The 13,158-nt window shown below is 39.6% G+C and overlaps 1 protein-coding gene across 1 annotated transcript in view; it reads left to right on the top strand.

Moving 5' to 3' along the window:
- ANO10 (anoctamin 10) overlaps positions 1-13,158 on the top strand; it is a 232,939-nt gene that overhangs the window by 46,018 nt on the left and 173,763 nt on the right. Inside the window, exon 10 of the mRNA XM_079712308.1 lies at positions 4,026-4,217. Coding sequence (XP_079568434.1) covers positions 4,026-4,217 — 192 coding nt within the window. The remainder of the gene's footprint in view (positions 1-4,025; positions 4,218-13,158) is intronic.

Raw genomic sequence — 13,158 nt, 5'->3', positions numbered from 1 at the left:
TTAACTCAACGTTTAACTTTAAGGAACTGCTAGACTATTTTCAAAAGTAGTGGTAATTCTATATTCCAACCATCCACGAGTGGGGTCCCATTTTTTCCCACAGCCTCACTTTTTTTTTTTTTTTTTAAATGATAGCTATCCTAGTAGGTGTAAAGTAGTATTTCATTGTGGGTTTGCTTTGGATTTTCCTAATGCCTAAATATATTGATCACCTTTTCATGTGATTTTTGGCTGTTTGTATCTCTTCTTTGGGGAAATATATATTCACATTCTTTGCCCATTTTTAAATTGGGTCATCTGCCCTTTTGTTATTGAGTTGCAAGAGTTCTTCATGTATTCTGAATATAAATTTCTTATCAGATATATGATTTGCAAATATTTCTTCCCATTCTGTTGTTTATCTTTTTACTTTCTTGATGGTGCCCTTTGATCCACAAAAGTTTTAAATTTTGGTGAAGTCCAATTTCTCTCTTTTTTGTAACTTGTGCCTTTGGTGTCATGTCTGAGAGACAATTGCCTAATCCAAGGTCAGGAAGATTTACTACTCTATGATTTGTTGAGTGTTTTTATTATGAAAGGGTGTTGTACTTTGTTTTTCCTGTGTCTGTTGAGATGATTAAATATATTTATACATGCATACATGCATACCAATAAAACTGTTAATGTGGTGTATCATATTGACTGATATTTATATGTTGAACCAATCTTACGATCCTGGGGTAAATCCCACTTGATCACAGTGTAAAATCCTTTTACTCTGCTGCTGGATCCACCTTGCTAGTATTTTGTTGAGGATTTTTATATCTTTATTCAGGGGTGTTGGTCTGTGTTTTTCTTATGAAGTCTTTGTCTGGTTTTGCTATTGAGGTTGTACTGGCTTCACAGAATGACTTGGGAAGTGTTTCTTCCTCTTGTTCTTTTTGGAAGACTTTGTGAAGAATTAGTATTAATTCTTCTTCTAGTGTTTGAGAGAATTCACAAGTGAACTGTCTGGGCCTCGGTTTTTCTTTGTGCAAAGTTTTTGATTGCTAACTCAATCTTTTTACTTGTTTTAGGTCTGTTTAGATGTTCTGTTTCTTCTTGAGTCACTTTTGATACTTTGTGTCATTCTAAGAATTTACCCATTTCATCAAGGTTTTTTTTTTTTTTTTTTTTTTTTTTTTTTTTTTTTTTTTTTTTTGCGGTACGCGGGCTTCTCACTGTTGTGGCCTCTCCCGTTGCGGAGCACAGGCTCCGGACGCGCAGGCTCAGCGGCCATGGCTCACGGGCCCAGCTGCTCCGCGGCATGTGGGATCCTCCCGGACCGGGGCACGAACCCGTGTGCCCTGCATCGGCAGGCGGACTCCCAACCACTGCGCCACCAGGGAAGCCCTCATCAAGGTTATTTAATGTTATTTTTGGCATATAATTGTTGTCATGTCCCAGGTCTCGAGTGAGTCCCTGGGACAGGCTGCCAAGTAAGGGTCCTTGGCTTCACACAGGAAAGAATTCAAGAGGGAGCCATAGTAAACTGAAAGCCCGTTTACTTAGAGAGATATACACTCCATAGACAAGAGTGTAGGCTGTCTCAGAAGGCAAGAGCAGCCCTGAGTTGTGGTGATGGTTAGTTTTCATGGGCTGGGAAATTTCATAGGCTAATGAGTGGGAGGAATGTTCTAGCTATCTTGGAGAAGCAGCAGGGATTTCCAGGAGTTGGGGCACTGCCCACTTTTTGGCCTTTTATGGGCGGCCTTGGAACTGTCATGGCACCTGTGGGCGTGTTGTTTAGCATATGCTAATGCATTACAGTGAGTGTATAATGAGGCTCAAGGTCTACAGAAGTTGACTCTTCCACCATCTTGGGCCTAGTAGGTTCTAACCAGTTTTTGTCGTATCCTGCTCTTAATGGTTGTGTCATTCTTTGAATGGTTTCACCCTGCCCCTTCCTTTCTATCTCAAATTGTTCATAATTCTTCTTACTTATTCTTCCCCTTACTGACCCTAAAGGTCAGTAGTAATGTCCCTTCTTTCATTCCTGATTTTAGTAATTTGAGTCTTTCTTTGTTTCTTGCACAGTTTAGGTAATGGTTTGTCATTTTTCGTTGATCTCAATCATTTCAAAAAACCGAATTCTGGGGCTTCCCTGGTGGCGCAGTGATTGAGGGTCCGCCTGCCAATGCAGGGGACACGGGTTCGTGCCCCGGTCCGGGAGGATCCCACATGCCGCGGAGCGGCTGGGCCCATGAGCCATGGCCGCTGAGCCTGCGTGTCCGGAGCCTGTGCTCCACAACGGGAGAGGCCACAGCAGCGAGAGGCCCGTGTACCGCAAAAAAACAAAAAACCGAATTCTGGTTTTATTGCTCTTCTTTGTTTTTCTATTCTCTATTTTATTTATTTCACTCTAATCTTTATTATTTATTTCCTTCTGCTTGCTTTAGGTTTAGATTACTCTTCTTTTTCCAGTTTCTTAAGATGAAAATTTCAGCTTTTTTAAGATCTTTCTTCTTTTTTAACAAAGGCATTTACAGCCATAAATTTCTCTGTGAGCACTGCTTTTACCGTATCTTTTTAAGTTCTGGTATGTTTCATTCACCTCAAAGTATTTACTAATTTTTCTTGTGATTTCTTCTTTAACTCATTGGTTTCTTTTAGGAGTACATTGCTCAATTTTCACATAGTATGTGAATTTCTGAAATTTCCTTCTGTTATTGATTTCCAATTTTATTCCATTGTGGTCAGAGAAGATACTTTGTATGATTTTTAAGCCTTTTAAATTTGTTGAGAAGTGTTTTATGGCCTAATGTATTATCTATCCTGGAAAATGTTCCATGTACACTTGAGAAGAAGGAGTGTTCTGCTGTTGGATTGAATGTTTTATACATGTCTGTTAGGTCTTTGTTGTTGTGTTAGGGCATACCTTCAATACTAAGCCAGGAAGTTTAAAATTCTGCCCTAGCATTCACTTTCTGCTTGTGCAGAGCCTCAGCGTCAGTCAGAGGTGAGATCTTAGACCTTTCTCAGACCTTTCCTAAGCTTATGTGTGATCCTCTGCATGTGCCTCATCTTCTCAATTCCCAGGAAAATGTGGGAGCTTTGCAAACCCCCTGTGGATATCTCATTCTTCAGCCTTTTCTTTTGGGCTCCCTGGCTAGTCTGTTGTTTGCCCCAGCTGCTACCCTTTACCTCAAGCAGACTGATGTTAAAGCATTCAATTAACATCCCTGGGGGAGGAGCCTTTAGCGCTGGGAAGACTCTGTGCAGTTAAATAGAGACAAACCTTTTGAGTGGGGTCTTCTAGAGCCAGGTCAGATAATGATTTCCCTTTGGGAATGAGGCTTTCAAAGATCTGTGTCCCCATTCTCCTCCCTCTGGCACAGGAATGCATGCTATTATTCTTCTAGGCTGCTGCAGAACTGGGGAGCAGGATATGAAACTAGAGTAAGTTAAAATGCCACAGGGTTGAGCTGTTATTCTTGACTAAATGCTGCCCTGAATGCTGCAAGCCTTTAGTTAATTTCCAGAGTACTGAAAAAGTTGATTTTGACAAATTTTGTCATTTGTTGTTGTTTGCTTTTATGGAGGTGTAAACTTCTGGAGGTTCTTACTCTGCCAGTTTCGCTGGCATCACCACCATCAGTTTTTTAATGGAGGGTCAGGGGCTGAGACGCTGGGGTACGCTGATGTGAAGGGACCATAATGTAAGATTTCTAATAATGATCCTGGATCATTTCTTTTTACTTGGTCAAGAGCAAACTTCTTTAGCTTTGCTGTTATTTACCTTAGGGGGAAAAATGTAATAATCCAGTGATTTGACATGATATGAGCAGCTAAATCATTTTTTTATTCTTCATTTTAGGGACTTTAATATAAAGTTGTCTTTGAATTTAAGTAAATTCTGTTATTGAGAAGAAGGAATTGGGAGAAACTCTTTGAGTTTTTTTTTTTTTTTTTGGTTAGATGCTCATGCCTTGAATAGTATTGCAAAAGACTATTCTTATTAAGTGATATTAAAACAATGCCTGTTTTCTTCTTTTTTAAATTTTCAGGGCACCTTTGATGATTATTTGGAGTTATTCCTGCAGTTTGGTTATGTGAGCCTTTTCTCCTGTGTTTACCCACTGGCAGCTGCCTTTGCTGTGCTGAATAATCTCACTGAAGTTAATTCAGATGCCTTAAAAATGTGCAGGGTCTTCAAACGCCCATTCTCAGAACCTTCAGCCAGTATTGGTGTATGGCAGGTAATTATTTGAGAAAAAATTATTTCTTTAAAAACAAACAAAATGAGGCATTGTGATTTTAAAAAAAAAAGCTCTATGGAGAGATTTGGGAAAACTGGATTTTATCCTTGCCATGTCACAAACTAGCTGTGTAACTTCAGGTGGTCATTAACTTTCTCTGGGCCATGCTTTTCTTGTTTTTAAAGTTGGGGGCGGGGATGAGCTACAATCTCCACGACTCCTTTCAGATGTGAAACTTTGACAGTTTTCTTGGAGAGTAGTCAGCTGGGCCTCACCCACTGCTACTAATGAGGCCCTCCCCACTGCAGTGTCAGTGGAAATCACTGACACTGGACTTCTACTGGGGAGCCTGGACTTCCACTTCCACTCCTACCTGGCAGTAATGAGATTCCCTTTCAGATCCCTGCTAGGGTGGTCTCAGAGAAAGCCCAGTGGAGAGTCAAGACTTTTGTTGTGCACATGAGTGCACAAAGGAGGGACTTGTACCCCTCCATCAAAGGAGGTATTAGTGGTAGTCTAGTGGGAAGCCAGAACTCTGGCCCCTCTCCAGCAATAATAAGGACCCCACTCCCCACCTTGGGTGTCAGTGGTGTCCAGGTGGAGAACCTGGACTTCTGCCTCTACCTGCTAGTGACAAGGTATTGTCCCCTGCTGGAGTGGTATCAGAGGAACCAACTAAAACAAAAGGTTATACAAAATCTGGAGTCTTATAACACCTAAAGTATCAAGGTTTTTATTTAAAAATCACTCATTATACCAAGAACCAGGATGATACCAAACTGAATGAAAAAAATGGCAATCAGATGCCACCACCAAGATGACACACACATGTTGGAAATACTGGACAAAGATTTTAAAGCAGTCACAATAAAAGTGCTGCAACAAGCAATTACAAACACACCTAAAACAGATGAAAAAATAGAATTAGAACGTCTCAGCAAAGAAATAGACATAAAGGAGAATCAAATGGACATTTTAGAAGTTGAAACTATAATAAACCAAAAGCTCAGTGAATGGATGCAATAGCAGAATGGAAGGGATAGAGGAAAGAAGCAGGAACTGGAAAATAGAAAAATAGAAATTACCTGATCTGAACAACAGAGAGAAAATAGACTGAAGAAGTAAATATAGCCTCAGAGACCTGTGTGACTATAACAACAACAACAAAATCTAACATTCCTGCTATTGGAGTCCAAGAAGGAAAGGAGAAAGAAGGAAGGGCTGAAAAGGCACTTGAAGTAATAATGGCCAAAACTTTTCAAACTTGGCAAGAGACCTAAAACTATAGGTTCAAGAAGCCAAGTGAACCCCAAACAAAGAAGTTCATACCAAAACACATCATAATTAAACATCTGAAAACTAAAGACAAGGAAAAAAAATCTTGAAAGCACTAAGAGAGAAATGACATCTTACCTATAGGGGAAAAACAATTCGAATGACAGCCAGTTTCTCATCGGAAATCATGGAGGCCAGAAGAAAGTGGCACAGTATTTTCCAAGGCTAAAAAATACTGTCAATACAGAATCCTATATTCAGAGAAAATATCCTTTGGGAAGGAAAGGGAAATCAAGACACTCTCAAATGAAGGAAAAGTAAGAGAGTTTTTTGCTAGCAGACCTATCCTAAAAGAATGGCTAAAAGTTCTGTAAACTGAGGAAATGATAAAGGGACAATGTCAGGAAGCAAAAACATGGTAAACAAAGACACAAGTAAAAACAATATATTTTCCTTTTACTCCTGAGTCTTTAAAGTTATGTTTGACAGTTGAAACCAAAAAATACAACACTATTTAATAGTTCTAAGTATATATAGAAAAAATATTATGACAATTGTATTATAAATGGGGAGTGATAAAGGAAGGTAAGATTTCTGTATTTTACTCAAACTAAATGATACAAGTAGACTGAATGTATACATGTATATACACACACATAAAATATAGTATATATATTTGTGTGTGTATGTCTATATATAGAGCAACCTCTAAAAAGCCATATTATTTAAAAGATACACTCAAAAACATAGTTAAATCAAAATGAAGTACAAAAAAATGTTGACGTAACCTACAGTAAGACAAGAAGAAGAAAACAGAAATGAAAACACAGAAAACGAAGAAATGGCAGACTTAAGTCGATATTTTGATTAACTGTAAAGGGTCTAAAGACATGAGTTAAAGACAAAGATTGGCATAATGGATTAAAATGCATAACTCAGCTATATGCCATCTACAAGAAACCCAATTTAAACATGATTAAGCAGGTTGAAAGTAAAAGGATAGAAAAAATATATGTGGAAAAATTAATTGTAAGGAAGCAGGAGTGGCTATATTAATATCATATAGAGTAGACTTCTGAGCAAAGAAAATTACCAGAAAGGAACATTCTTTGATGATAAAAGGGTCAAATTATCAAAACGATGTAGAAATCTTAACATATATTCAGCAAACAACAAGGTTGTAAAATATGTGAACTAAAAACATAGAACTAAAAGGAGAAATAGATAAATCCACAATTACAGTTAGAGACTTCAACATCCCTTTCTCAACAATTGACCGAATGCTGGATAAAAAATCATCAAGGTTATTGAAGAACTCAACAACACCATCAAATTATGAATCTAATCCATATTATAGAACATTCTACTCAACAGTAGAATATACTGTCACCTTCAACTTGATAAGGAGCATCTATTTAAAAAAACTTAAAGCTAATGTCATACTTATTAGTGAAAGATTGAATGCTTTCTTTTTAAGATTAAGAACAATGCAAGAATGTCCACTGTCACTACTTTTACTGAATATAGTACTAGAAATTCTAACTAGCATAGTAAGGCCAATGATACCTCCAATTTACCCACTAGCTGACCACAGGTACATGAGCAAGCCCAGTCAAGATCAGCTAGACCAGAAAAATTGCATAGGTGAGCACAGCCTAAATTGTCCACCTGCAGAATCATGAGCTAAGTAAATGGTTGTTGTTTTAAGCCAGAGAGTTTGGGATGGTTTGTTACACAGCAATAGCTAACTAATGTAGGAAGACTCAGTATTCTAAATATATCAGTTCTCCATTAATTTACAAGTTAATTAATCTACAAATGAACTTATAAATGTAACACTATCCTAATGGAAGTTTTTCTTTTAACTAGGTAAACTTATTGTCAAGTTCACAGGGAAAAATAAATGAAATAGAATAGCAAGAAAACTCTAAAGAATAAGGGCAGGGACACGCCTTCCTACATATTAAAACTTGTTATATAACCTCAGTTGTTAAAGTAGTGTAATGCTGGTGCATCATTAGACAATCAAACCAATGGAACAGGATTAAAAGTCCAGAAATTCAGTATACGATATAGGTGAAACGTCACTTCAGTGGAGAAAATCATTGACCGTCCACCAATAGTTTTGGGATAATTAAGTCTCCAAAGTGTGTGTGTCAAGGGGTAGTTTGCTCTTCAGAAGTTAAGAGGAAAAACAGCAAGACACAGAATGGGAGAAAATGTTGACAATACATTTGTCTGCCAAAGAATTTGTATTCAGATTATATGAAGGACTTACCAACTCAATAATAATACAATTAAATGAAAACATGGACAAAATATTTGAAGAAATGCTTCACTAAAGAATATATACAAATGGCCAATGAGCTCATGAAAATATTTAGAATTAGCTACCAGGGAAATGCACATGAAAACCACAACGCAATAACACTGTATACCTGTTTTAAAATTAAGAAGACTGATGATGCCAAGTGTTGGCAATAAGGTATAGTAACTGGAACTCTCATACATTGCTGATAAGGATGTACTATAATGGTCACTTTGCAAAACTAGATTGCAGTTTGTAAAAAAAAGTTCAAAATACAGGTACCATGCCACCCAGCACTTCTACTCTTAGAAATCTGGGGGAAATGAAAGAATATGTCCATGCAAAGACTGCACAGGAGTGTCCATAGTAACTTTATTCACAGTAGTCCAAAACTGGAAACAACCCCACTTGCATGGGTAAAAAAATAATTATGGCATATTCATAAAATGGAGCACTACTCGGCAGTAAAAAAGGAATAAATTACTGATAACATACAATGTTAAAATCTGTATGCTGCTAAACCAAGATGGTGGAGGAGTAGGAGGACTTGGAGTTCATCTCTTTTCACAAATAGATCACGAATACATCCACAGATGGAACAGTTCTCACAGAACACTGGCTGAACACTAGCAGAAGACCTTGGACACTGGAAAGGACAAGAGAGATCCCCACATGACTGGGTAAGACAAAAGAAAGAAGGGAAAAAGAAGAGGAGAGGAAGCAGGATGGGATCTGCATACTTGGGGAGGAGCTGAAACAGAGGAGAGGTTCCTGTATCTGGAGAAGCCCCCTCACCGATGAGGAAATCAGTTGGGACAGAAGGGGAGCATCTGAGGCTGTCAGAGGAGCACGAAATGGCTGGTCTGTGGCAGATAGGACAGAGTAAGATCTACACAGATTGTCCGTGCCACAGCCCTGTGCATCCCAGACTGGGATGTGAGTCCACCAGTGCACACGGGGGCTGAGAGCTGGAATGTGGGGATTGGAGAACAAACCCAGGGGGAGGACTGCTGTTGGCTGCAAGGAGACAGCCAGAGGGGATGGGAGAGAGGTAATCTGCAACTGGAAATGCTTGTGGAGGAAACCAAGACTGCCATAGAAGCAAGGCACCACTGTTGAGTGACACACAGGGGGTGGAACCACCATTGCAGCCTCTCTCTCCCCATGCGCCGGCCCTCTGCCCCGCCAAGTGCTAGGAAAAGCCTCCTCCAGAGCTGACATTCTCATGCCTGCTGCCAGGTGCTAGGAAAAGACACCACCAGGGCTGACCTTCTTGTACCAGCTGCCAGGTGCTAGGAAAGGCTCCCACTAGGGCCAGATCTCTTGCGCCCATGGCTGCCAGCTTTCCCATACACCTGTCGCCAGCAGGGCCCCTGCAAACCAGGCAGCTGTGCCACCTCCACGTCCTGTCCTCACTGGGGCAGACTCGAGTGCTCCAGGGCAGCCTCGGGAGCAGACTCCTGTGGATGGCCCACATGCAGAAGTGGGGCTAAAACTACAGATGAGCCCCAGGGGCGGGGCGACTAAGGAAGAGGAACAAAAACCTTTCCATGCAGCTGCACAAAACACAGATTAAATCCCTGCAATTGGCTTGGTAAACCCTGCATCTGTGGAATATCTGAATGGACGAGTGTTCCCATAACTGAAATCAGTCTAGCTCTAGCAGCTTTGGTCTTTGGGGACTAGTACACATGGGAGTTGGGCCAGGTCCCAGTCTGAGCTGCCCCCACAGTGCCCACAGAGGGACCAGAGACTTACCTAGGGGTTTTGGAGGGCCTCCTGGGGAGGTGAAGGTTGGCTGTGACTCATGGTGGGGAGAAGGACACTGACAGCTGAGACCCCAGAAAAATATAATTATTACTGTTTTTTTATGTTTTGTTTTGTTCTGTTCTGTTTTTTAATTTGTTTTTACTTTTTATTTAGTGTAAAAATTTTTTAATATATTTTTAATTCTTTTATATTTCTATTTCTCATTACTTTTTTGCTGTTCTGTTTTTTCCTTGTTTTTTTCTTTCCTTTGTTCTATTTGTTCTTTTTTATAATTTTTTTTCTCATTTTTGTGTTCTGTTTTCTTTGCTTTTTCCTTCAGTTTGCATTCTGCTTTCGTTTTGTTTTTTATTTTTGTTAGTTTTGTTTTTAATTGTTTGATTTTGTTTTGGGATTCATTTGTTTATCTGGTTGTTCTCTTGTTTTTTGTTTTCTCTGTTTTTGTTTCTTATTTTGTATGTGTATGTGTTCGGCTTTTTGTTTGTTTGGTTTTGCTTTTACCATTTGGGGTTTTGTTTGTTCATTTTTTTTTTTAATTGTTTCTGTTTCTGTTTGCTTGTTTTTGTCTTTGCCATTTGTCTTGGGTATTGTTTGTCTGTTTGCTTTCATTTGTTTTCTTCCCGCCCTTTTTCTTCTTTTCTTTTTATTTTTTCCCCTTTTTTTCCGAGCTGTGTGGCTTGTGGGGTACCAGGCCTTGGTTCCCAGGCCGGGGGTTGGGCCTGAGTCTCCGACGTGGGAGAGCAGAGTCTAGGACGCTGGAACACCAGAGAATTTCTGGCCCCAGGGAATATTAATCGGTGAGAGCTCCCCTGGAGGTCCCCATCTCAACTCCAAGACCTGGCTCCAGTCAACTGCCTGCTGGCTCCAGTGCTGAACACCTCATGCCAAACAACAAGGGAGACAGGAACACAAACCCACCCATTAGCAGATAGACTGCCTAAGTTGTACTAAGCCTACAGACACCCCAAAACACACCACCTGATGTGACCCTGCCCGTCAGAGGGAAAAGGTCCAGCTCCACCCACCAGAACAGAGGCGCCAGTCTCTCCCACCAGGAAGCCTACACAAGTCACTGGACCAACCTCACTCACTGGGGGCAGCCTGCAGAAAGAAGACCTCAAACACAGTATCTTAGACAAAATGAGAAGACAGAGAAATATGTTGCAGAGGAAGGAACAAGGTAAAACCCCACAAGACCAAATAAATGAAGAGGAAATAGGCAATCTACCCGAAAAAGAATTCAGAGTAATGATAGTAAAGATGATCCAAAATCTCAGAAATAGAATGGAAGAAATACAAGAAACGTTTAACAAGGACCTAGGAAAACTAAAGAACAAACAAACAGTGATGAACAACACAATAACTGAAATTAAAAATACACTAGAAGGAATCAATAGCAGAATAACTGAGGCAGAAGAACGGATAAGTGAGCTGGAAGATAGAATGGTGGAAATAACTACCACAGAGCAGAATAAAGAACAAAGAATGGAGAGAATGGAGGACAGTCTCAGAGACCTCTGGGGCAATGTTAAATGCACCAACATTTGAATTATAGGGGTCCCAGAAGAAGAAGCGAAAGAGAAAGGGTCTGAGAAAATATTTGAAGAGATTATAGTCAAAAAATTCCCTAACATGGAAAGGAAAGAGTCAAGTCTAGGAAGCACAGAGAGTCCCATACAGGATAAACCCTAGGAGAAACACACCAAGATGCATATTAATCAAACTAACAAAAATTAAATTCAAAGAAAAAAATATTAAAAGCAGCAAGGGAAAAGCAACAAATAACATACGAGGAAATCCCCATAAGGTTGTCAGCTAATCTTTCAGCAGAAACTCTGTAGACTAGAAGGGAGTGGCAGGATATATTTAAAGTGATGAAAGGGAAAAACTACAACCAAGATTACTCTATCCAGCAAGGCTCTGATTCAGATTTGATGGAGAAAAAAAAAACTTTACAGATAAGCAAAAGCTAAGAGAATTCAGCACCACCAGGCCAGCTTTGCAGCAAATGCTAAAAGAACTTTTCTAGGCAGGAAACACAAGAGAAGGAAAAGACCTACAATAACAAACCCAAAACAATTAAGAAAATGGTAATAGGAACATACATATCGATAATTACTTTAAATGTAAATGGATTAAATGCTCCAATCAAAACACAGACTGGGGACTTTCCTGGTGGTCCAGTGGTTAAAGAATCACCTTACAATGCAGGGGACATGGGTTTGATCCCTGGTCAGGGAACTAAGATCCCACATGCTGCGGGGAAACTAAGCCCGTGTTCCACAACTACTGAGCTTGCATGCCACAACTACTGAGCTCACGCACCTCAGCTAGAGCCTGCGTGCCGCAAAATACAGAGCCCATGCGCTCTGGAACCTGCGTACCACAACTAGAGAAGAGAAAACCTGCACGCTACAACTGGAGAGAAGCCTGTGCACCACAACAAAGAGCCCACACACCACAACTAAAGATCCTGCGTGCCTCAGCAAAGATCCCGCATTCTGCAACCAAGACCTGATGCAGCCAAACATAAATTTAAAAAAAACAAAAAAAGACGCAGACTGGCTAAATGGATACCAAAACAAGACCCATATGTATGTTGTCTACAAGAGACCCACTTTAGACCTAGGGACACATACAGACTGAAAGTGAGGGGATGGAAAAAGATACTCCATGCAAATGGAAATCAAAAGAAAGCTGGAGTAGCGATACTCACATCAGACAAAATAGACTTCAAAATAAAGACAGTCATAAGAGACAAGGAAGGGCACTACATAATGATCAAGGGATCAATCCAAGAAGAAGATATAGCAGTTGTAAATATTTATGTACCCAATATAGGAGCACTTCAATACATAAGGCAAATGCTACCAGCCATAAAAGGGGAAATTGACAGTAACACAATAATATTGGGGGACTTTAACACTCCACTTCCACCAATGGATAGATCCTCCAGACAGAAAATTAATAAGGAAACACAAGCCTTCAGTGCTACATTAGACCAGATAGACTTTTATGATATTCAAAGGACATTCCACCTGAAAGCAGCAGAATACACTTTCTTCTCAACTGCACATGGAACATTCTCCAGGATAGATCACATCTAGGGTCAAAAATCAAGCCTCGGTAAAGGTAAGAAAATTGAAATTGTATCAAGCATCTTTTCCCACTACAACACTACGAGATTAGAAATCAATTACAGGAAAAAAAACTGTAAAAACCAGAAACACATGGGGACTAAACAATGCACTACTAAATAACCAAGAGATCACTGAGGAAATCAAAAAATAGCTAGAAACAAATGACAATGAAAATACAATGACCCAATGCAGCAAAAGCAGTTCTAAGAGGGATTTTTATAGCAATACAGTTCTACCTCAAGAAGCAAGAAAAATCTCAAGCAACCTAACTCTACACCTAAAGCAACTAGAGAAAGAAGAAGAAACAAAACCCCAAGTTAGGTGAAGGAACGAAATCATAAAGATCAGAGCAGAAATAAATGAAATAGAAACAAAGAAAACAATAGCAAAGATTAGTAAAACTAAAAGCTGGTTCTTTGAGAAGATAAACAAAATTGATAAACCTTTAGCC

This window comes from Hyperoodon ampullatus (assembly GCF_949752795.1).
Source record: "Hyperoodon ampullatus genome assembly, chromosome: 10".
Lineage (NCBI taxonomy): Eukaryota > Metazoa > Chordata > Mammalia > Artiodactyla > Ziphiidae > Hyperoodon > Hyperoodon ampullatus.
Note: the sequence above shows the minus strand (reverse complement) of the source record. Positions and strands in the feature narration are given on the sequence as shown.